At 36.2% G+C, this 27,002-nt stretch overlaps 1 protein-coding gene across 1 annotated transcript; it reads right to left on the bottom strand.

Moving 5' to 3' along the window:
* Positions 1-485: 485 nt before the first annotated feature.
* wtip (WT1 interacting protein) lies at positions 486-26,944 on the bottom strand. The gene is made up of 8 exons (XM_042775741.1): positions 25,138-26,944; positions 17,406-17,507; positions 6,993-7,060; positions 3,359-3,425; positions 3,002-3,128; positions 2,833-2,884; positions 2,670-2,738; positions 486-1,308 (listed from the first exon to the last, which is right to left on the bottom strand). Exons 1-8 carry the CDS (start codon positions 26,447-26,449, stop codon positions 1,156-1,158), a joined length of 1,950 nt encoding a protein of 649 aa, XP_042631675.1. The 5' UTR covers positions 26,450-26,944; the 3' UTR covers positions 486-1,155.
* Between the last annotated feature and the right edge of the window lie 58 nt (positions 26,945-27,002).

Below are 27,002 nucleotides of genomic sequence, written 5' to 3' on the forward strand. Positions count from 1 at the left end.
AACTGAGAAGATTTTAAATCTTGTTTTCTGAAAAATGTATCAAAATGAGAGAAAAAAAAGAGAAAAAATATCTGTCATAAATAATCTCTGAATTAAGATTATTTTTCTGACCCCATTGGCAATTTTTTTTTCTTGTTTTAAGCAAAAACAAACAAAATTTGGATACATTTTTTTAAAAAAACAAACAAGACTAAGTAAATTTGTTTCTCAAGTAAATGTATAAGATGTTTGTACATGAGTGAAAACAAGACTTTTTTTCATGCACTAATTTCCATACATTTTCAGAACAGAAATATGAACATCGGTTCAAAATTCTTGTTTGATTTTGCTAGGATATTTATACAGAGGGCTCTTTGGATTTTTTTTTTATTTCAATAAATTAGAAAATACCGTCAGAAAAGAAGGGATATATATATATATATATATATATATATATATATATATATATATATATATATATGAACAAACCATAATACATATAAGAATAAAACTCTAAAGTTTGGTGTAAATACTACTGAAGTGGAGAAAATGTATTGGAATTGAAAGTTAGAGCTGCAAATAGCTAAAGTGTAATAAAATAAATATTTAAAAGTGTATTTTAGAGGATATCTTTCCACTAGTCTGAAAAAAAGACTTGTTATGGAAGCAAAATAGCCCAAAATCTCACAACAGTTTTTTTTTCTGTAATGCCTTTTGACTAAATTTCTTCCACGGATGACAAGCTCATATGGGTTTAGAATGACATGAAGGTGAGTAAATGATCATTATAATTTCCGGTGAACTGTCCGTTTAAAGACCCCCGGCAGCTTGGCACATGACAGAAATGGTGCGTCTCGAAGACAGTGACGGCCTGATCGACGCAGGATTTCTGATGAAGGCACAGGAAGTCGTATCTCAGTCTGTGTGTTCAGTGCTGGAGGAAAAGCAGGCACAGGTCGCCCTCCGCTCCCCTGCGGCAGTGCTGAAGACCCCGAACAGAGCCCGAACCCCTCGATACCGCGATGAGGGATCAAAGTAATAAAAGCCTCCCCGGTTGGTCAAATAAACCCCAAACAAGTGGAAATAGGTGGTTGAACAGTCACGACCGAACCCCTGTTTACTGTTTGTCTTTAATTGCTCTCGCTCGTTATTCGTGTTCAGCGTGATTCAGTGTGTTCACAGTTCAGTGACGTGGAGTGGGTAACTCGGGGGCGCGTGGCTCGGTAGAGGGGTTTTTAACCGGTGCAGGTGGCACCGGTGGCACAGCAGGTGCCCATCCAGCGGGTAACAGCGATGCCCCTCTTCATCATTCAGCTGCAGACCGCAATCCTGCAAAACACATGTGTTTGATAGAAATGAAGTCAGGCCCTTTTTTCAGCATCAGAATACAATGAATCATCACTCTTGTGGCTGCAACCACACTGTAAATAATTTAATGCACAAAGCTTGCTTTATGGACAGACTTTCCTTCTGCAAGCCAACTGGGGAAAGCCACAGCCAGAGGAAGAAATCCAGAACTGCCGTTTGGTTAGTAAATAAATAAACACGAAAAACATATACGGAAGCTGAGGTTGAATGTGAATCAGTGTTTTGACAAGGACTTCAAATCATTGACCTAATCTCAAACCTGTCACATGACAATTTTGTGCAAAGTTTTGTTAAAATTTTGAATAGGAAGGAATATATAATTAATAATAATAATAATAAAATTAATAAAGAAATGATACAAAACTAATCAACTGATTATAAATATGTAATATACATTTTTATATAAATAAAAAAATCTTAAATGTATTCATTTTTATTCAAATAGCGAATTCACAAATAGAGAATTTCTTGTAAAAAAGAAAAGATATAAAATGAATAAACTGATTATACATATGCAATATAAATTATTATAAAAATAAAAAAAATTATAAAATTATACATTTCATATATGAGTTTTTGGTTCAAACTGGCATATTTTCTTGTAAAAAAAACCAAACAAGATTAACGACATAAAAACTGATAAATTGTTATATAAATAATATTAATTTTTTATAAAAATAAAAATAATACAATTTTAATTAGTATAAAAAATACATAAAAAATAAATATAGTAAAATCTACATCTCTGAAATATATTATTATTATTATTATGTATTAAATAAATAATATATTTCTAACTTAATTATAATATATTGCTTTTTCACATTTTTGAGGATTATTCAGAAAATTACTTAAATATAAAACAATATATAAAAATAAAGTATAATAAAAAAAAATTATAATAATACGTGGGCCTAAAATCACTTTTGAGAATTTAGAGTACTAGAGATTCCCTCTTTAATTAGAGGTTTTCTCTTTGGGAAATATAATTTAGTACATGTGTTTAAGTCTCAAAGTTTAGTTGAATGACCCACTCTGGAATGTCATCAGTCAATGATTCACAATATTAATGCACATTCATGCCTGAGCCATGGCCTAACACACACACACAAAAAACATCTTACATAACTCCAGTGCATTATCCTGCAGCGCAAACATGACCCCTAGTTAGGTGCCATGTACCAGACGCGAGTGAATCACAGTGAACCATCATCTAGGACATTGTTATGTGGACTTAAAACTGGTTAAGTGGCTTCACAACGGGACAGGGATTGAACCTGCAACCTTCAGTCATTAGTTCAGAGCAATAAGCACTGAATTACCTCACAGTGATAGCATGCCACATGATAATCTTTGTCCATGGACACCACCCGTATGGTCTCCTCTGAACCCTACAAACATAAACACAGCTTGTTAACCTCTGTCGGGACGTTCCTCCAGCATTACACCAATCCAACTCAGTCTAATGCATTTAAAAGCTCGTACCTGCGCTGGGAGGATGGGCTGGTTACACGAGGCACATTTAGGAGCAAAAACCCTATATAAATAAAACATAAACAACTTGGTTATGCTGGTCCACATCCAAACCAGCACTAAACAGGTTATGCATGCAAAATATGTAACAAAATGGTGCGAATGCGAGGAAGCCACTCACGTGTGGTAGTCTTTCACGCAGTAGATGTTGTTCTCCACATCCACGGTGAAAGGAACACCATCCAGACCCTCCTTACAAACCACACAGCGGAAACAGCCTGGATGATACTGATTGGAAAGAGGTTGAGGGATTTATTACAAACAAAAAAGCGGAAACAGACACACGCTAATGAGGCACAATAATATCATATAACTAATAATAGACACAGATTGCAGAGATGATGCAGCTTTGATGGTTGCATATTTATTTAAAATGATTAAAATAAATCACAAGCGTCTTCCGTCTGAATTCACAAGAGATCCTTCCTCCTCTGAAAAATGAGAGCAGTAGTTACAGAGCAAAAGCATCAAGTGTCTCTTACCATCTCCATGATGAGGTGACCGCACACAAAGCATTTCTCTGCCGTCTGCTGGAACCCGGAAAACTACGGAAGAAACACCACCACAGATCAGATCATGAGCTGCTGTTTCTTTACAAACTTTTGACTACTGTTCAAAAGTTTAGGGTCGGTACGATATTTCGTTTTTTTGTTTTTTATTATTATTTCTTATGCTCAACAAGTCTGCATTTATTTGGTCAAAGCATACAGTAAAAAAAAGTTTAATATTTTTACAATTTAAAATATCAATTTTCTATGTGAATATATTGTAAAATGTAATTTATTTCTGTGATGCGCAGCTGTATTTTCAGCATCATTACTCCAGTCTTCAGTGTCACATGATCTTCAGAAATCATTCTAACATGCTGATTTGCCGCTCGAGAAACATTTCTGATTTTGGTCAATTTAATGCATCTTTAATGAATAAAAGTATTGATTTCTTCCAAATGCAATTTACTGAGGAATCACAGATACACTTTTCTGCACAATTACGGTGCTTTAGGCGAAATAAATAAATAAAATGAATAATATTTAAGAACTACATAATATAATACAATATAAATTATTATATAATATTTGATTTGATAAATTACAGCATGTCACACTGCTTCATGTTTCATGTCAACGGCCCAAAGGCAAACGCTACATACCTAAACACGACTTTATTCTCGTAATTTATTGAGTTTATTCTTAACATTTTATTTGGAATTTTAGCGCATTACAATGACTTTAATCTCAAGATGGTTATATTTTTGTATTATTGCTTTGCCCTAATCCTCTTCTGTAATAAATTAACTAACAAACTAAATAATATTATATGATGTAAAATAATTATACAATATAATATAACATGATATCACACTGCTTCATGTTTCCTCTCTACTACCCAAATGCAAAGATGATGCAATTCCAAAAACTTGCACCAGAAATGAAGCAGCATCAACCTATTGAATGAGTCTCAAGGGGGCGCCGGCGCGCTCTCTCTGTGCCGAGCTGTTTGAGAGCTTCAGTAGAGTCTCTCAGGGGTTTTTAGCTCTGTGTAGACAGAGAGGTACATCTGATTAAACACTTACAACATCAGCCGAAAATCCTACATGATTATCAGCATGATTCCTGAGAAGATCATCAACTTGAACAACTTCTCGTTCTTCTCCTTCAGTATGAGGAGACTTTCCTGAGATTTAAAACATCTACAGTCTCGAATAAAGACTTCAGAGGGCTTTGATAGTGGATAGGTTGCAGGGATCTTAAGTACAGAAACGGCCCTGGGGCGAGCCATCTGTCCCGGAAAAGGGTTTTGACCTGGTTACCAAGGTGACAAGGGTTTGGAGCACAGCCATCAGAGTAAGGATGTTCTCAAACATGCACTCTATGGAAATGAGAGGCCAAGGCCACACAAGATCCTCGGATTCTATTGTAGGACCAAAGGCCACATTTTAACGACGTGGAACTTTCCGCCCGACCGTGGAACGTGTTTCCATTCAGAACTGATGACATCACGGCCCTCCGAACACTGTTTTCAGCGGTGCGCGCTGGTGCTGGTGTTTGTTTGTGTGAGCGTGTGCTCATTGTGGAGCGAGGGCCAGCAGGTGGGGTTGGGAGGGACCGATCAATACCAGGAAACCCCCACCCGTCCCGTCAGACAGACCATCTGCCGGACCCCCGGCGGCGTGTTCCTCAGTCAGTCACGTCTACAGAAGTGCTGCTCGGGGTCATTAAGTGGCTGACCAATATGCTGTTGTTTTTTCAGCGGATGATACCAGTGCTGATATCTATGCTAGTTGGCCAATAGCTAAAATAAATCTAATTTTAAATATTATATATTATCTAAAAATGACAAAAACAAAAACAAATAATATTTAAATAACATTGTAATTAATATTATAATAAATATAAATAATTAATAATAAAATTATATATATATATATATATATCTGTATAAAGTAAAATGGTATCAAGTAATATTAACAGTAAATAAAAATTATATATGATATTTTTTATAAATTAAGAAATTTGAAAAAGTAAAAAATTATAATCAAATAATAGTAAATAAAAATACATTTTATATAGCAAATACATAACATATATGTGTGTGTGTGTGTGTATAATTCAGGAAAAATTAAAATATCTAAAAATAATATTAGTGAATAAAAATATTTAAATAATACTATATATAAAATGAATATATTAAACAAATATTTTAATAATATAACAATAAATAAAATACAATAAAAAATAAAACTCTGAAATGCCAAATAATGTCCAGTTATATATATTGAAATATAAAATAAAATAAAATAAAATAAAATAAAATAAAATAAAATAAAATAAAATAAAATAAAATACCAGTTAATTGTCCTCGACCTGGCCAATATTTCCTTTGTCTCTACTATCGAGACTGTTACTTGAAAGTCTAGTGGCAATAATATTAAAATGACAATAATATTTGATAGAAGCAGATTTCACACAGGAAGTTGTGTGTGTGTGTGTGTGTGTGTGTGTGTGTGTGTGTGATCACACTGGAGTGAATTGGGGAGGTGGGCGGAGCTAAAGCATCTGTTCTCCCAAGAGAATTAGACACCCCTCTATCCACTAATGAGCACTAATCGATACAACCCCAGTCTCCACCTCCCTCTTAGGAAACGTTAAATTAAATGAAGCATTACAGCTACTTTGTTGAGATCCTACAGCTGGTGTAACTCTAACTCACAGCAGGACTTCAAACGTCAAGTGAGGACAGGATCTACAGAACGAGTCTATAATAGCAGATCAACCCATGACAGGGACAACTCTCTCAGCCTTCCATACAGAGGCACATCGCTTTCATTAGAAGGGTTTTAATGGACTAATGCTTCACACTGTGTTGGAATTACTGTAATTATGAGATCCTAAGCCGCTCATATGCTCAGGCTCAAAAATTAATAGTTTCTATAGCAACACTTATGCCGAAAATTAGGCAAAATAAAATGTGGCTTTGTTGTCCATTACAGGAAAAAATGTTTAATCACTACAATAAATTATCTCTGCATGTGCTTGCAAGATATTTAAGAACAAAGCACATCAAGAAACAACATTTTACAGTGACATATCAAGCTCTTCTAAATACTACTGTTCAAAGATTTGGGATCAGTACGATTTATTTATAGAAAATAATAATTTTATTCAACAAGGGTGCATTAAGTGAGAGTAAATAATAAATAAATGCAGTTCTTTTGAACGTTCAAAGAATCCTGAAAAATAAAATGTATCTCTGTTTCCATAAAAATATGAAGCAGCACGACTGTTTTCAACATTGATAATAATCAGAAATGTTTCTTGAGCAGCATATCAGCATATTAGAATGATTTCTGAAGATCATGTGACACTGAAGACTGGAGTAATGATGCTGAAAATACAGCTGTGCATCACAGAAATAAATTACAGTTTACAATATGTTCACATAGAAAATAGCTGTTTCAAATTGTAATAATATTTCACTATTTTACTGCATTTTTGATCAAATAAATGCAGCCTTGGTGAGCAGAAAAGAGCGTTAAATAACTTATTTTACTACTCAGAAACTCTGGCATCGTGTAAATGCATCATAAGTTTGAATTTAACTCTGATACTCACCAGGAAGTCTTCCTCACAGTAAACTTTTCCATTAACATTATAGAAAGCCTTTCCTCGTAGCCTCCGTCCTGAGAGGGGAAAAAAAATCAAATTATGCTACCACGTCGTAAGTTTCATCTTATATGCTGCAAGAAATGTTGCAGAAGAAACTCCATGTGTCTTCATGCTGTGTTTGCAAACAACAAACAAGCAATTGTTTTTAATTGGCAACATCAAATGACTGAAAGGATGAAATATGTTTCATCTCTGCTGAGTGTTAAGTGAACAGCTGTGTTCAGTCCCACAACACAAAGCATCAGCCTCAGACACCTGACCGACGGATGTGTAACGCACACAAAAACGCTTCAAAAGCTCAAATCTGACCGGTTCTCTTTCTGTTCTGCAGAATGAATGGCACAGATGCCTGGTTTTGTTTACTACACTCAGTGTTTTTAGCATCTGTCATCTAATTATATGGCGACATGAACTTAATTTCCAGAGCTGCTCTGAGAGTCACTTTTATGAGCATTTTACCATTTAATTTGAGAAAAACAATCATCATATCATAAACACACAGAGGTCTTCACGACAACCTGCCAAAATAAATGTTCGGGTTAACTTGAAGACATTGTGACAGAAATATATAAGTACTGTACACCTTAATAATAATAATAATAATAATACATTATTAAAATATTTTTAAAGAATAATCACATTTTTTCATCCATGTTTTACTTTAAACAGCAAACCTCTGTTGTGCAGCAATTTGTTTGCTAAAAATGTTAAATGCTAAAAATGTTTGATTAATTTTCATTTGATTAAAAGATAAATTAATGTTTTATGCCTTTAAAACAGAAACATTAAAAAAACATAACACAGGGGGAAAAAAAACATTTCAAAGGTCCCTTTATTATTGCAAGGACAAAAAATAATTACGCTGTTTTTATGATTTCAATTTAGTAATACTTTTTGATGGATTTTTACAATTTAATTAAACCATTATAATGGAATGCAGAAAAAATAAAACAGAAAATACAGAATTTGGTCCAAAAATAAAACAGAATTTGAGAAAAAAAATATAATGCATTTCATTCCAGGGCCCTAAAGAAAATTTTTTAAGTTTTGTTAAACTCTTAATAAATTGTAAGTTTCATGATTTCAATTAATTAGACATGCTTTTTTAAGATTAAAATTTAATTCAAACATTAAAACTGAAGATAAAACATTAAAACTTTCCAGAAATATTAAAAGGGGAAAAAAAACAGAATCCAGAAAATTTAAAAAGAAGAATTTGTCCTAAAAGTTCAGGAAAAATGAAACGGCCAACGTTTCCTAGAATCAGGGTGTACAGGTTTATACCAGCCTAAAAACAAATGCAAACTTTTACCATGTTGCTCAGATGGTGTGTTTCTGTCTAAATGGCTGATACAGAAGACTAGGACTTCTGCATTGCATTCAAACACATGCAAAAACCACCAAACGCTCATCTTTCTCTCTCTCACACATAAATCAGTCTGACCCTTTTCCCCGTCCCTTAATTTACAGCGCTCAAGGCAGACATCTTGCTTCTTTTCACCATCCCGAAATTTATGCACATGCCACATTCAAACAGCCAGCGGGCCGACAGAGGAACTAACACTCGACTTAATTCAGAGTGATAAAGCGCGAATCACACGCAGACATGAGGAAAGACTTTCAATACGTGATGCAGATGCATGGTTTTCACCCGCTGGAGGATAAAACAGGTGAAAAATCCCAAAGGAGGAACATGAGCCATATAGAGACCAGAAGAACATATGTGACCCTGGACCACAAAACCAGTCATAAGGGTCAATTTTTCTAAATTGAGATTTATACATCATCTGAAAGCTGAATAAATGTGCTTTTCATTGATGTATGGTTTGTTAGGAGATAACGAGATACAACTATTTGAAAATCTGGAATCTGAGGGTGCAAAAAAATCTAAATATTGAGAAAATCGCCTTTAAAGTTGTCCAAATGGATTCTTAGCAATGCATATTACTAAACAAAAATTAAGTTTTGATATATTTACAGTAGACAATTTACAAAATATCTTCATGGAACATGATCTTTACTTAATATCCTAATGATTTTTGACATAAAAGACAAATCGATAATTTTGACCCATACAATGTATTCTTGGCTATTGCTACAAATATACCCCAGAGACTTAAGACTGCTTTTACATTTTTGTTTACATCTAAAAGACCCAAGCAACACACCTGCAGTTTTGCACGATCAAGAACCACTTGAAATGTCCTCAGTAATTGCAATAAAGAGGTGCAAATGATAAAGATTTAAGATGGCAATGTAAGAGGAGGATGTTTGTTGACGTGAGTAAACACAACAAACGACGCTGAGATCACTGAGATTTCTAGAGCTGACAAATGTCTGGGGAGGGCCAGATTCCCAACACAAAAACACAGAGAGAGAGACAGAGAGAGGTCTGAGTAAACGGGGACATTCTTTGGGCCTGAGGTCACCGGCTGGTCCCAGTGCCCCCCTCCACCACCCGAAAACACACACACACACAGAGAGAGAGAGAGAGAGGAGAAAAGAAAGGGGGGGGGGCGAGATTCCTCCAGCCTTTGTCAAAGACAGCAACCACCGTCAACTACATTTACACTGAAAAAACTGCTCATATGCAGCAAACTTTAAAGATGATGTTTCTTTTGTGGTAAATGTGAAATGTGTAGCAGCAACTTGCAGCAAATCTCTGCATAGTAAGTGCTGTTAAATTTATCACTGAACTGAAATGTTCAATCACTTCAATTATTTCAATAGTGAATGGAAATACATTTAAAAAAAGTTAATTTATTAAAAATCTGACATATGTTCATACATAAGCCAGTTATTGCAACTGCATAAAAAATACAATTCTTATACTTTTTTCTTACAATTCTGACTTTATTTCTAACAAATGTGAGTTTACAGTATATCCTGCAATTCAATTCAAGTCTGACTTCTTTTCTCAGAACTGCGAGTTTATATCCACCTTATATTGCTCCTCATGCTGCTTGAAACTGCAAACTAGTGTTTCTTACTTTATTATGTTAATGTATTGTATTAATTACAAACACAGTGGTTTCTAGCACAGACAGTTTACTGCACTTTGATATTCTTCTGGTTATTTCCCTACAGCGGCTAATGAAGTCTCGCACATTCACAGAAAACAGCTTACTTCCACGATGACATACAATTGCGAGTTTATATCTTTTTTTAAATTGTGAGATAAAAAGTCACAATCACCTTTTTTAATTTTTATTCAGTGGCAGAAACTGGCTTTCATACATTTAAAATAAAATTGCATGCCCTGCTGTAAATGTTGACCAGTTGATGAAAAACAAGCTTATGTGGATTCTACACAACAATTCGGATGAGGTATCTAGAATTATTTATGGAGCAGATAAATAAATATAATCATTTATTAATCAGTTGTCAGTTTGACTTAACCTTTTTCTTTATTTAAAGGCTGAAATGTGAGGTTTACCATTTTATGAAACTTCTTCAAAGCTTTATTTGAACATTTACAGTATGTTATTAGATAAACTGTAAAATCCATATATAATTTTTAATGTCATTGTTTAAGTGTTTACAGAATTTTATTTGTTGTTTGTTGATTTTGAATATAAAACTTGGCGAAACGATTTATGTGTCAGTACTTTTTATAACATTTCCAGCACATTTTAACAATACTGTGATAATTTTGCTCACTATAATCACGATACGAAATCTTCATACCGTTTCATCTCTAATTTAAAACACTATATTTTCTGTTTTATTTTCTTGCATTAAACTGGTTAAATGGCTGAGGGACTGACGGCATATTTTGACCGATGTAATCAGTGTCTTGATATTTTTTCCTCTTTGGGAAAGAAATAAAAACCAATCACAGATTTTTTTCTTTTGCTATTAGCGCTAATGGAAATGCAAAAATTCCATTTGTAGTAGTTTCTGTTCACAGCCATAGAAGTTTACCCAACTGTAATGACTGCTGTTTCTGAGAAGCCCGGAAATGTGAAAAGGGTCCATTAAACGCAATTTCTTTTTTTCATTTTTCACTCACATGCATCTCTTCTGCTCAGCTATTCTCAGAAGAGTGTGTGGGCAGTTTTATTTCCACGGTCTGCTGTGTTAAATGCATCTTTGATTTAATTTTTACACTTGAATGCATGTTTCCCATGACAGTCACAGTGGCTGCGGAGCTTCAGTCCTCTACTGAACTCACTCAGGGTCGTTGCCATATGTGACGCAAGTAAAAACGAGGCTATGAGGTATAGATGATGTCACTTCTACTGTCTTAACATTTGAGGTCACACTAATTTTGAGTGCTAGTTGGAATGGAAACATGCAGATGAACCACTTAAACTTGAGAAAAAAATTTAAAATAAGTTTAAGCTGAAGTACAAAAATAACTCCAACAAAAACATGAAAGTAAAAATATATAATATATATATATACACCTCCAAACACGAAATGACTGTGATCTCCCAGTAGAAAAAGCAGAAATCTCATTTTGTCAAAGCGTTCAGAGGCTGATATGATTTTTTTCATTGTAATATGGCTGAATGCCTGTTCACACACCACATCTAAAGCGATATGACACTGTGACATTAGAACACAGCACACAGCTGCTGGGGACTGCTGGGAAATCTGTCTCGAGCGTAATCAAAGATCCAGAGACGGCAAACACAACAGCCGAGAGAAACATTGAGTGCTGCACTGAGAACATTTGAACAGAGAAAATACCACATGCTCAACACAATAATGAATAAAGAAACACACATGATTTAAAACAAAACAAGAGATGGAAAGATAGAACAATAGGAAGAACAGAAGAATAATAGAACGATTGATAGAATAACAGACAGACTGATATATAGATATGGCGGAAAAGTAGACAGAAGAAAAGAATGAACGAAAGGTAGACAGAAGAAACTAAGAAACGAAAGGTAGACAGAAAAAACAAACGAAAGGTAGACAGAAAAAACAAACGAAAGGTAGACAGAAACAACAAACAAAAGGTAGACAGAAGAAACAAACAAAAGGTAGACAGAAAGAAACAACAAAAGGTAGACAGAAGAAACGAACAAAAGGTAGAGAGAAGAAACAAACAAAAGGTAGACAGAAGAAACAAACAAAAGGTAGACAGAAGAAACGAACAAAAGGTAGACAGAAGAAACGAACAAAAGGTAGACAGAAGAAAAGAATGAACAAAAGGTAGACAGAACAAACAAACGAAAAGGTAGACAGAAGAAATTAACAAATAAAGGTAGACAGAAGAAACAAACAAAAGGTAGACAGAATAAATTAAACAAAAGGTAGACAGAAGAAATTAACAAACAAAAGGTAGACAGAAGAAACAAACGAAAGGTAGACAGAAGAAATGAACGAACAAAAGGTAGAGAGAAGAAACTAACAAAAGGTAGACAGAAGAAACGAACAAAAGGTAGACAGAAGAAACGAAACAAAAGGTAGAGAGAAGAAACAAACAAAAAAGGTAGACAGAAGAAACAAACAAATGAAAGGTAGACAGAAGAAGAAACAAACAAATGAAAGGTAGACAGAAGAAACAAACAAATGAAAGGTAGACAGAAGAAACAAACAAATGAAAGGTAGACAGATGAAATAAACAAACAAAAGGTAGACAGAAGAAACAAACGAAAGGTAGAACAGAAGAAAACAAACAAAAGGTAGACAGAAGAAACGAACAAAAGGTAGACAGAAGAAAACGAACAAAAGGTAGAGAGAAAGAAACAAACAAAAGGTAGACAGAAGAAACAAACAAAAAGGTAGACAGAAGAAACGAACAAAAGGTAGACAGAAGAAACGAACAAAAGGTAGACAGAAGAAAAGAATGAACAAAAGGTAGACAGAAAAAACAAACGAAAGGTAGACAGAAAAAACAAACGAAAGGTAGACAGAATAAATTAAACAAAAGGTAGACAGAAGAAATTAACAAACAAAAGGTAGACAGAAGAAACAAACAAAAGGGTAGACAGAAGAAACGAACAAAAGGTAGACAGAAGAAACGAACAAAAGGTAGACAGAAGAAACAAACAAAAGGTAGACAGAAGAAACGAACAAAAGGTAGACAGAAGAAACGAACAAAAGGTAGAGAGAAGAAACAAACAAAAGGTAGACAGAAGAAACAAACAAATGAAAGGTAGACAGAAGAAACAAAACAAATGAAAGGTAGACAGATGAAATAAACAAACAAAAGGTAGACAGAAGAAACAAACAAAAGGTAGACAGAAGAAACAAACAAAAGGTAGACAGAAGAAACGAACAAAAGGTAGACAGAAGAAACGATCAAATGAAAGGTAGACAGAAGAAACAAACAAATGAAAGGTAGACAGAAGAAACAAACAAATGAAAGGTAGACAGAAGAATTGTAACAAACAAAAGGTAGACAGAAGAAACGAACAAACAAAAGGTAGACAGAAGAAACTAATGAACAAAAGGTAGACAGAAGAAACGAACAAACAAAAGGTAGACAGAAGAAACTAATGAACAAAAGGTAGACAGAAGAATTGAACAAACAAAAGGTAGACAGAAGAAACGAACAAACGAAAGGTAGACAAGAAACAAATGAAAGGTAGACAGAAGAAACAAACGAAAGGTAGACAGAAGAAATGAACGAACAAAAGGTTCACAGAAGAAACCAAAGAACGAAAGATAGACAAGAAACAAATGAAAGAAAGGTAAACATGAAATGAACAAATGAAAAGTAGATAGAAGAAACGAATGAACTAAATAATTCATTACATTTATATTTAGACAAAAGGTTGACAGAAGAAACGAAAAATCGAAAGGTAGACAGAAAAAACGAATAGATAGAACGACTGCGACAGAAAGACAGACAGATAAAAAAGACATAAACAGATGGATAGAATGAACGACTGACTGAATGAACGAATAGCTGAAACAACAACAGGACTAATTATAGACCTAATGGTCCGATCTGAAAAACAAATGAAATTTTCTTGTGCAGTGAGAACAAAGACTATGTCTTTTTCGCTCCTTTCCTGACGCTGTGAGAAAACACACACACACACACACACACACACACACACACACACACACTCCACAGCGAGAGAACAAGCGTTTCTTTATCATCTGCAGGTGGGTTTACCCCAGTGCATGATGGGATGCTGGAGGTGATGAGTCACTCAAATGGTGTATGTACATGTTCGGGAATTCACATCCAGACTGTATTCAGTGTGTGTGTGTGTTACTGTAAAGAGGGGAATTTTAGTCTGTGGTTCAGAGCATGTGCAGGCCTGCTGGTCACACACATGCTCTTCTGCCCCCTCCCTGCTTTACAGGCAAGATAAACAACTGTACTGACTGCAGTGGACAATGAAAACAGTGAAAAGTAAAGAGACGAATCAGTTCAAATGAATATAAATAATTTTCTCTCTTAATGAAAGCTAAAAACAATATGAAATATTGTCTTCTTGAAGACTGAAGTCTGTGCAAATAGAAACATCTCACCTGAGGGAAAGAGAAGAAAGGAGAGTGAATGAAACATCATATTGATTCTCTCTGTGTGTGTGTGTGTGTGTGGAGGGACATGAATGCTGCTCACACACTCGGTCGAGGCCTGCGGGATGCTCAGGGCGCACACACACTCACTTTTATAATTGTCACACAGTGTTTGTGATGCTATGAGTATGTGTTTAAGAGAGCAGAAGTGTGTTTGTCCATGTCATGACTGATACAGTGCTGGTACAGCGAGACGTGACACACACACACACTCACACAGAGAGAGAGAGAGAGAGAGAGATGGAGGAATACATGAGTGCATTCCTCTCTCTTTGATGAGGACGGGGCGGGTGTAGCTCTGGACGTGACAGCAAAGCTCAATTATACATGGAGACAGACACAAACACAGCCAGAAGAGTCTCTCATAGATAGATAGATATTCAGATAGACAGACGTTCAGATAAAACGACAGATAGAACAAACGATAGAACTAATGATAGAGAGAGCGATGGATAGACAGAACAGCAGATAACAACAGAGTAGAATGTATTGACAGACGATGGGACTAACAATAGATAGAATAACAACAGATTTAATGAGGGAGTGACAGAAAGATAGAATGATAGACAGGATGACAGACATGAAAAAAAACAGATTTACAGAATGAAAAATAAAATTAACGATAGAAGAACTATGACAGATGAAACACACAATAAAAAAATCAAACAAATGATAGTTATAAAATGAAATATATAACGAAAGACAGAACTAATGATAGAACAAGCGATAGAAATAATGATAGAACTAACAAATAAAAAGATAGAGAGAAAGAGAGAGAAAGAGAGAGAGACAGACAGATAGATAGATAGATAGATAGATTTAATTACAGAATGAACGATAGAACTGCATGAAACAATGTCTAAATTGTGAGATAGAAAGTTGATATTACTTTTCTTGTTTTTTTTTTTTTTTATTCCGTGGCAAAAACAAGTTTAAACTGACAGACTTACTATTTATTAGTTAAGAATCATCTGATCTTATGGTTCATCATGTTAACTAAATAAATGTATTTTATTTAAAAATAAATAAACATTTAACTAAATTATTTTTTAAAAATGTAACATTTTAAAATATTTGTAATTTTTAATTTAAATTGTAATTTTGAAATTGAAATTAAGTCACAAAATCAAGTCAAAAATAGTCATAAGCACATGGTCATGTAATGTGCAAAACATGTTTGGGTTGAACTTGAATTTGGTCATACTATCCCCGCCCACCTCGACTCATTTCACAAAAATACGTTTAAGAAAACTTCTGGTCTTTTTCTGGAACCTCTGAAGAAACACATGGTTTATGTTCCATCTCCTCCGCTCTTAAAACATTACAGTGGCCGCTGAAGTACTTCAGATCAACCACAGCAGCTTATTCATCACAGATAATCCAAACATCCACAAACACACTCGAACGTCACGCTAAAAGGCTCCTGTGAACTTCAAGAACCCATTATGCCCTTAAAAGAGGCTTCCAGTTCCTCCCAGACCGCATCCGGTTTACTGGCCCGCTTTCTTTCGCCAAACAATACGTGTACAGCGAACGGCTAGCATTACGTGTAAATCATCTGCACTGGCTGTAAAGCGTGAGGAAACAGTATCTGTGCGGAGGGGAAGACAGAATGAAAGAGAGAAAACTGAACAGCAGTTGTGCTGTGATTTCTCTCTCTCTCGCTTACAGAGGAAACAGAAGAACCGAGGACGCGTCAGGTGACGGAGCTGCCCTGCGGCACACACACACACACACACACACACACACCCATGGACACAAACACTAATCAGGACCAATGTGACACGCTAAAAACACAAATAAACACGTGCTATTCTACAAGACACCATTTCCAGGAGTGAGTCCATACATGCAGCACATGATCTTTACCATACGGCGAATTAAACGATATCACAAACCACAACAAAACTCCCATTTTTAGATGCATCATTCTCATTAAATGCATAATTCTCTCATTTTACATGTTTTTTGATAAAACAAAAAGAACAACTCTGTCATTTCAGATGCATAATTCTCATTAAATGTACAATTTTCCCATTTTAAATGCATAATTCTAATTCTTGTGCATCTTAAATGAAAGAATTGTGCATTTAATTAGAATTATACTGCAATTAGATTAGAATCTTTCATCTCACTAAATGCACAATTCTGTCATTTTAGATGCATCATTCTCATTAAATGCACAATTTTTCCATTTTAAATGCATAATTTTAATTCCTGTGCATCTAAAATTGGAGAATTGCTCATTTAATCAGAATTATAATTAAATTAGATAAGAATCTTCCATCTCATTAAATGAACAGAATTCTCTCATTTTAGATGCATAATTCTAAATAAATGCACAAGTCTCCTATTTAAGATGCATATTTCTAATTCCTGTGCATCTAAAGATTGCTGAATTGTGCAATTAATTACAATTAGATTAGAATCGCCCATTTTAGATGCAAAATTCTCTCACAATTTCCCCTATTTTAGACACATAATTCGTATTAAGTGCACAAGTGTCCCATTTTAGATGCATAATTCTCTTTAATTTTACAATTCTCTCATTTTAGATGCATAAGTTTCATTAAATGCACAGTTCTCCCATGTTAGATGCACAATTCTCATTAAGTGCACACTTTTTTCTTTTAGAATTAAATACATAATTTTATTTGGAAATATGTTCATGAAAATTATTCGTGCTGAACCAAAAGACAAAATGCACCTCTGTTGATAGCAAAGACACAAAATAACATGCTTTAGACATGCAAAACACAACAGCGCATCAGCAGAGGTCCATTTGTTATTGCAACATATTTCTAAGCAGTATCACAAATGTATATAATTATGCATTATGCATTTAATTAGTGTGTGGATCCTCACCGCAGGAGCAGCAGGTGAAGCAGTTCGTATGATACAGGTTCCCCATTGCCTGACACGCTTGACTCGCTCCATACACACCTTTACCACACTTTACACAGATACCTGGAAGAGGACAGACACATAGACATCAAGCAAAACGTACTACCATATTTTCCTTACACCTTAAATACATGTGAATGTGTAAAAAAAATGTTTTAAACAAACTCAGGTTTGTTTGTTTGTTTTTTAATTACTCCACCACGTGGCATTTTACTTACCTTGGCATTAAAAGATCTGATATTTAATACAGAAATGAACATTGCACTCATGGTGTATTTAAGCTGTTCACTGTATGAACTGCATTATGAACATATATTTGAATGCATAAATGGATAGGATTAAAAAAAAAAAGAAATCACACCAAATCAATAAAAAACAAACGTTAAATAAAGCCAATTAATTTTACACCACACAAACATATCACAAACACATCTCTATTCCCATCAACAACTATTCTGATACCGAATTTAGTGTTTCAGGAAATTCTGTCTGCAAATCTCAAAACGGATGTCATTCAGCCCTTAACAGTTTAAGAAAACCTCGCTTAAAAGCCCAATTAACATAAAACCCTTTTGTGTGTGTGATAACAGGCTCTAGAACAGAAACACTCATCAGATAAGCTCTCAGTGACTTAATGGTTAACTCATCAAGATAATTATAGCATCATAGAGAGGGAATTTCATGTACCATGATCCGGCACTTCTGATCTAATCGTGTTTGTAAAAGTCCCGGCAGGGGCTTGCTTTATCTACATCGCTTATGGCTGAGAAGTGTGGCGTATAAACCTCCACAACTATGCACTGAATCAGCCGCTAGACACCGCAAGAACTGGAGAGGTCAAATTTAGGGCTGCTCAAATATGGCAAAAATCATAATCACGATTATATTGGTCAATACTGAGATCGTGATTATTTAACACTAATTACTAGTTGACTTTGGAAACATTATGCATTTAATGGACTTTTAAAATTTGTCTTTTTAACAGTGAATGTTCCTGAACTTCACTGGACAACTGAAAACAAATATAAAATTAATATAAAAAAAATAAAAATAAAAATAATATATTATAATATAAATATTAAACAATAAAAAAGTAAAAATAATACAAATGTAAATATAACTAATATAAATAATAATAAACAATATAAATATAAAACAAATATTATAAAAAACATATAAAACCATTATGAAAGTATAAATAACATTAAAATAATAAACAAAAATAAAACTATAAATAATTTAAATATAAAATACACATATAACAATAATACAAAAATATACAAAATAAATATAAAATATAACCCATATTTATATTTTGATTTTTTTTTTTAAAAAAATGTAATAATAATTATCAAACAATATAAATATAAAACAAACAATATGAAAGTATAAATAATATCAATATAAAAATAATAAACAAAAATAAAATTAAAAATAATTTAAATATAAAATAAACATAAAAAATTATCAAACAATATAAATATAAACAATATAATATAATTAAAAATATTAAAATTATTAATTATATAAATATGATATATAATTAAAATATAAAATAATAAAATTAATGCTTAACAAAAAATATAATGTTCTGATTAAAATAATATTACAAAAACAAAAATAAATTCTGGCAAAGCGAGATGATACTTCTTGATGATCTTGTTGCACTTCACTGTAATTGAACAAATAAGCTAGATACATTTTGCTGTTATTGTGCTTCACTGTAAAAGAAAGGTGTTCTGGGTTTATAACACAAAACAAAACAAGATGTTTTTCCATTCAGCTACCACTGTCCATCTTTACCACACTCGTTTCTTTATGAGCACCATGGAACCAATAGAGTTGAACAGCAGTGTTTGGTTTTTCAATAGCTGGATAAAAGCTTTAATAATTACCTGACAAATCCTCCAGCAAAGCTACACGTGATATACTGAGCTGTCACATAAAGGACTGCATTCTATAGTGCATTGCTCTTTGTTGTGAAATTGCTAAATTTCTTTAATGCCACACTTACTCGCTCACCTTGGCAGCTGAAAAACAAGTTTTTTCAGGTGAGCAGCTAATCCAGCGGTGACTAATTAACACGTTCAGCTGACTGTAACACACAGATCACACCGAACACACGTTAATCCTCATCACACAGCAGCTCTAGTTTCTGTCTCAAAGATGTCATTCGGTGCGACTCACTCACTTCATCCTCAGCTGAGCAAATCAGGGCTTTTATAGTTATTATTAATATTCTGAATTCATTTTTATTTTTTCATATTTTCTGTTTTAATTTTAATTAAGGTAAAATTTTAGAAATGTAATTGTGTGTTTTTGACATTTTTATTTGTTTACATATATATATATATATAATTAATTTAATTTTGGTTTTAGTTTTGGTTGGTTTGTGTACATCAAGTTAAACTAAATGAAAATAGAAAATAAGAAATGTTGCTTTCAAGTAACGAAAATGTTTTTTGTAAGGTTTTAGTTTTAGCTACCCTAAAATCAAAAGATTAAACATTTTATAAAAAAAAAATGAAATTTGCTTTAGTAGGTTTTTACATTTATTTACATTTACCATGCATTTAGCAGATGCTTTTATACAAACCAACTTAGACTGCATTCAATCTACACATTTCAGTTCATGCATTCCCTGTTAATCGAAAATATATATAAAAAAAAATATTAATATTTAAATTGAATAGTACAATTTGTGCCCAGACAGGATCAGTTTGATTTCTGTTTTACAACATCTGGATGCGATGGTAAAAAGCCTTAAATCAGGCTTAATTTTAAATTTCTTATTTACTTTTCTTTCATATTACGGGTGAAATATGACAAAGTCTGCTCACTTATTAAAGTAACAGCACACCTCTCCTTAACGAGACTGGAGCTCAAACGGTACAGTATGAGATACACAAAGATGAATGCTTAGGGTTTTGTTCCCAATCACTAACCATATGTATGAAGAAAAGGATCAGAGATGCTTGATTTAAAACACCAGCAACTCAAGTCACTCAAAACAAGGCAATATTGTGAAGAGCAGTGAGAGATGCACATGTGATGTCAACATGACGCATCCTCCAGACGTACTCCCCTCACCTGGTACACACCAGTACCACTTCCTCTACACAGACTCCTTCCTCATCTGGCTGAGAACAGCTCAGTTACAGATGGAGAGCACGGCTTAGTTTCACACAAGGCCACAGATCATGCTGCTTTTTTATATTTCGGTTGTTGTGTTTGGACTAGGGTTTGTTGGCCTGGTGATTTTTCAGATTAACTCGAATGTAATGTTTTGCAACAATTATTCATTTTGTGCACCAGATGCAAGACGTGAGTGCAATGGTCAAACGCGCACATTTACATCGAAAAAACAATGGAATAGCAGTAGAGTGAATTGCAAAAACCTGTAAAGAACTACTACTGTACAGCATGTTTAATATTTCATGTTTGCATGATGCTGATAGGCTGAAAGCTGTATTTATACTCTTAGTATTTTATATTAAGACATGTTGTGATTATTTACTTTGCATGCTTGTTTTTCATACATTTGAGTATTTTGTATTAGATGTGTTGTATCTAAATCCTTTTATCTTGGTTTTATGCATTTGTATGTTTATTTTATTGGATGTAATGCTGAAATTTATATTTGATGATCTCATTTCTGATTATGTAAAGCACTTTGAACTGAACTGAAAGGTGCTACATAAATGAAGTTACCGGTAAATAATAATAATAATTGAATTTTGAATTTGAATTGGCTATATTTTGGCTGAGAAATATTTTGTATTTTTCTTATATTATTTCTGAACTGGGTGTTTAAGAAAAGTTTGTAATTTGCCTTCATGTTTCATGCATCTTTGCCTTCACATTCCATGCATCTGCAAAGATATTTAACAAGTGAATTTGTTTTACATTCACACCATGTCGACCGCTTCATGTCTGTTGTGCTTGCAATAGAACTTTCTTTAATTTTGCACATTTTAAATAAAGAGAATGCCACCTCTTCATGAATAACAACAACAACATGCACAGATTTATGCAAAATCCAAAAGCACTCAACACTGTCATGCAACTCAGCATTTAGACACCAAATGATAAATTTACTGCACTTCTTTTGCACCAAATCAAAATGATGCACAGCTAGACTTTGAGCAAAAAACAGTTCTCTGAATGGAAACGGCAGCGAGCAAAGTCTCATTCTGTGTTTATTTTAAACCAGAGCCTGAATCCTAAATGCCTGTGTGGATACGTGAAGGTCAGAGGTGGGTTGATTCAGTGCTAAAGCAGACGAATAACGCTGAGAGAAAACCTCCAATTCAAATTCAACCAGTCGTGCATTATTTGTGATCGTTAGCAATTTTACACCAAGTTTGTAGCAAAAAATGCAAACTATTGAAGTGTAAAAAAAATATTTAAATTCAAAAAACAGAGGCCAATCAAATTCACTCTGTAGGGCAGAACACTTAAAGTGCATTTTAATGTAGTCTGGTAACTGCACATTTAGTTTGACCTACACTGCCACCCAAAAGTTTGGGATCAGTATGTCTCTTAAGCTCATCAAGGCTTCATTTATTTGATCAAAAATACAGAAAAAAACTGTAATATTGTGAAATATTATTACAATTTAAAATAATGGTTTTCTATTTCTAATATGCCTTAAAACATAATTTATTTCTGCGAAGCAAAGCTGAATTTTTAGCATCATTACTCCTGTCCTCAGTGTCACATGATCCCTCAGAAATCATTCGAATATACTGATTTGTTATCAATGTTAGAAACAGTTTTTGCTGCTTACTATTTTTTTGGAACCTGTGATACTTTTTCCAGGAATGATTCATTAATAAAAAGTTAAAAAGAACAACATTTTATTCAAAATAGAAATCTCTTCTAACAATATAAGTCTTTACCGACCCTTTTTATCAATTAAACACATCCTTGCTGAATAAAAGTATTAATTTCTTTCACAAAAAAGACTTTTTAACGGGAGTGTATTGTTATAAAAGATTTCTATTTTCAGAAGATTTCTACTTATGAACGGCAGTGTATATCAATACCACTTTGTTTTTTAATATTTACTGCCTATAAAAACTTTGCAGCATAAATAAAAACAACAATAAAACCCTTGGTTCTCACACATACACAAGTCACCCACAATATACATTTTGCCATCATTATTAACCATAAATAAGATGCTTTTGGCCATGAAACACAAAATGCAATGATCAGCAGAGCTGTTTTTCATACAGATAAGCATGCAATGGGCACCTGAGCTCAAAAAAGTACTATAAAAGTAGTCCATACATGCATTTTATTATACAAGTTTTCTGATAACACACCTCTGCTGCAGCTCTCAAATCTCGCAGAGCATGTACAAATATGGTGCATGGCGGCGTTTTGTAGGTTTAATGTCAATTATACCAACTTACATTGGTTCTTGCATGTCACATGATTGCAAATGAGATGTAAGAGTTGCAGCATAGAGCAAGATCACATAATTCTGACCCTTTTTGGGTGAATACAGACTACTTTTATAGTGCATTTCTGTCCTTTTAGGATCTTGACAGCAGCAAGAAGATTCTGATACAGGTTTGGAACGACATGACGGTGAGAAAACGCTGACAGATTTTTCATTTTTAGTTGAACTAACCCTTTAAGAGCCCAGAAAGACACATCACGAATACCCGGCGAGATTGATTTTAGGGGAGCTGTTGTTTGTGTAGGTGAGGGGGTTGGTTCTCTCTCGCGCGGAGTAATGATGAATAATGAGGGTTGTTCGTGATGTACAGTAAAAAAAAAACATCACCTGCTCCTCGGAGGCAAAAACACACTCATGCCTCCATCTCTAGACTTCCTGCAAATAAACCTGTGCAAATGTGTTTCCAGCCCAGTTGCTACGGAGACACAAACGATGAGACAATGCGACACAGTCACAACAACCGACCTAAAGCTAGTGTTACTTAAAAAGACGAACATGTTGTTAAAGTCATACTTATTAGTGGTGTTCACCAAGCAAGCATTATTATTACTATCGCTCATACCTAGGGTTAATGATTTGAACAAATCCCTAGCAGTGTTTGTGCTCCAGACATGAATGATTACTCAAAATTCTGTTCATTTTAATCAATATGTGAATTTTAAAGGGATAGTTCACCTAGAAATGAAAATTCTGTCATTTACTCACCCTCAAGTTATTCCAGACCCGTAAGAGTTTCTTTAGTGTGCTGAACACAAAAGAAGATATTTTGAAGAATTAAACAGTTGACGGTAGCCATTGACTTCCATGTATTTTTTTTCCCCATACAATAGAAGTCAATGGCTACCGTCAGCTGTTAAATAACCAACATTCCTCAGAATATCTTCTTTTGTGTTCAGCAGCTAAAAGAAATTCACACAGGTTTGGAACAACATGAGGGTGAATAAATGTGATGACAGAACTTTTATTTTTGGGTGGACTACTATACCTTTAAGGTTTAAAGAGATTTGAAGGCAGTTCATCTGCATTTGTCTTCCACCAAACCAGTACTAGTCCCGCCAAATCACAAATCAGGACTTCCCCAAGAAAAAAACCACAGGCTCACATGCCTCTAAAGAACATTTCTGTTGACGTCCAGGCCTTGGAAGGACACTGGCAGGAAGTGGCGTTCAAACTGGGAGACAAAGTATGTACTCTCTGAAGACTTGCCTTTTTCCGTCCAGGTCCGGGCCAAAAACAAGTCCGCTAAGAACCCTGTTTGTCTGCTCAGCGACTACAATGTCCTTTTTGGGCAGTGCCAGTTGGGTTGCCAGCAGCCTTTGTTGTGATTGGTCTACCGCAGCTGCCCGGTGTGATTAAAACCAATCAGCAATCGGCTGGTTACAATGCAAAAAGAGCCAGTTACTGCGGTGTTGAGCCAAAGTTTGTATTCATTTGGCACCGTGCACCAACCTACATACTTAAATCCCCTGAGTTGGGTGCAAAACAACACACTAACTAACCAAACAAACAAACACAAACTTATAACATTGATTTCTACAAACCAAATTCTTCCCTGAGCTGCTATTCAGATTTATTTTATAGCTCTATACACTTTTTGGACGTCAACTGTTAACTCAGTTGTGTCTGTTTTAATTGGGAGAAATACCCAAGATAAAGTTAATCATTACAGAAAACAATTCAGAGCCATCGTGTCTCCTTTTGAGAATTAAAACTGCACTGATGAATGAAATGACACAGTGTCTTTAGTCTATGTTGCAGCATGCCTTGTGAGATGATCCGGGTTTTGGGAATTTGGCGTCTTTTGCATGATGCCTTTGGGTGAAAAAGTCTGGATGAATGATGCATCTAACCAGCTCATAGATAAATAATCATAACGTGATTAAAGCAGACATATAAAGTGCTCAAGTATAAACCCTCTTGTCTAAAAAGCACACTGACTCATTGACGAAACATGATTTACACCTGTTTTCCCACACCCTAATGATACTTTAATGAGTCCGACACAAAGACTGCTCTGTGCTGGATCGGCTCAGGGGTGTTTGAGCGTGTCAAGGTGCGAATGAGACTTTTCCACCAAATAATTCTGGAAAAGTTTATTCAAAATCATGTTTTTATGAAAGCATAGAAGACGAAGAACAAAGCTCTCTCCAATTAGGGAATGACCTGATGTCTCCAGACAAACTAATTAGAAGTGAATCAAAAAGTGACCCTGGTTCTACTCACCAAAATATTCCTTTTTCATGTGCATTTCGAGCTCTTTCTCCAGCTCCAGGGTGAGGGCCTCCAGGCGCCGCTCCGCCTGACTGGGGCCGCTGTCCCGGGATGGAGTGACCTGGTACGGCAGCTTTAAGCGCTGCGCCCCGGTGCCCATCTTCCCGTAGTTAAACGCGATGCTGACCTCTGAGTTCTGCTGCTGCGGCTCCTCCAGCACGGGAAAGGTTTGGAGGTGGACGCGGCCGTTTGGCTCAGGGAAGTCCTGCAGCAGCGCGTCCTCCGGCAAACCGGGTCCCATCATGGGGACCTGGAGCTCGGGATACGCGCTCATGGATCCCCGGGAGCTCCGAGAGCTCCTGGAGCTGTGGCTGGAGATGCTCGAGCGGGGACTGACCACGCAGTTGGCCGCCACGGCGGGTCGTGCTTCCTGGCAGCAGATGCTGGACCGGGGGCTGGTCACGGGGACGCCGTGCACCGCGCCGCTCTCCGGCTCGTGGCTCCCCGCGGGCGTGAAGCGCGAGTCGGAGTAGCTGGAGCGCGGGCTCGTGGTGCTCGAGCGGGGGCTGATGTGCCGCTGGTCGTAGCCCATGCTGATGCCGCTGGTTCGGTTGCTGCTCGGTTTGCTCCCGCAGTCGTAGCTGTTGAGGCTGGTTCTGGGGCTGGAGTGTTTGCTGGTGTCGCTAGCCGTGCTGGCGTAACTCGACCGGGGGCTGATCACGCTGTTCCCCTCGCAGTACTTCTCCTGTCCGGGTGACACCAGGCTGGACCGCGGGCTACTGATGCTCGACCTCGGGCTGGTGTGTTTGCTCTGGTCTTGCGATGAGTGGGACGAAGCCAGACTGGACCGGGGGCTCGTGGCCGGGTACCTGCCATCAGGGTTGGCCACGCATAAGCTGTTGCTCCTCGCACCCGGAACGGGCACCTGTTTCCCCAGAATGAGCCCGTCGTAGGCGCATCCAGCGCTGTACCGGTGCGCCTGCACCTCTGCGTGCGTGTACCTCCTGAGACGCTCCGAAGCGCCGCTGTAACACGGCAAGGCAACTTCAGATTTGGTGCAGTACGCGTCGGCATCGGGATAACCCGCGTCCCTTTGCGGAGAACAGAAATCCAGAGGCACTGAGGCTCGGTTCCCGTTGACGGAGCGCACGGGTGCCGCGCCGTAGACTTTGTTCCCGGGCGTGGAGGAGCTGCCGTTCATTCGTTTAGTTTTCTCCATGTCGGGGTTCGTCTCCCCGTATATCCCGTCCTGATACACGTCATACATGGAGAGGTTTTCCATCAGTTTGCTCGCTCTGCGCCCCGGATCCTCATATTCATCCATGACGCGCGGGCGAGTTGAGGGACGCTGAACGGGGGAGTGCGCGGCGCGCTGGTCAACTACAACACAAACTGCATTTTACACGGAAAAATGCCGCCTCAGGCGAACCATCGTTGCCTGTTCGTGCTTACTTAGTCCTTCGTCGTAATTCCGTCGCGGTGCATGCTCCCCGCCTGTCGATTTGTGGCGATACACTCGTCGTGACAAAGTTTCCACACAAGAGAACGTTTGTCAATTTCAGTTTTTGTAAAGTTGAAAGGTCTTTACAGTCAATGGCGCGCTGCGCGGAGGAATTTTCTCGCTTTGATTTTCCGTGATTGTTCCTGCAAACTCGTTTCCAGCGAATCCAACTCGCCTGTAATCACCCCCGATGATTCCGCAATAATCAGCAGGAGATGCTGCGCGCGGAGACGGACGAGTACGCGTGTTTCAAACGATTCATGCGGGACTCGTTTGTGTGAGAGGAATGCGCGGAGGGAGACGGGCTGCGCCGCGGCGCTCTGGAATGTGGTTAATGCCGGAGCGAAACAATGATAGAGAGCAACTCAGCAAGGGG

The sequence above is a fragment of the Cyprinus carpio genome, chromosome A18, assembly GCF_018340385.1.
Source record: "Cyprinus carpio isolate SPL01 chromosome A18, ASM1834038v1, whole genome shotgun sequence".
Taxonomy (NCBI): Eukaryota; Metazoa; Chordata; class Actinopteri; order Cypriniformes; family Cyprinidae; genus Cyprinus; species Cyprinus carpio.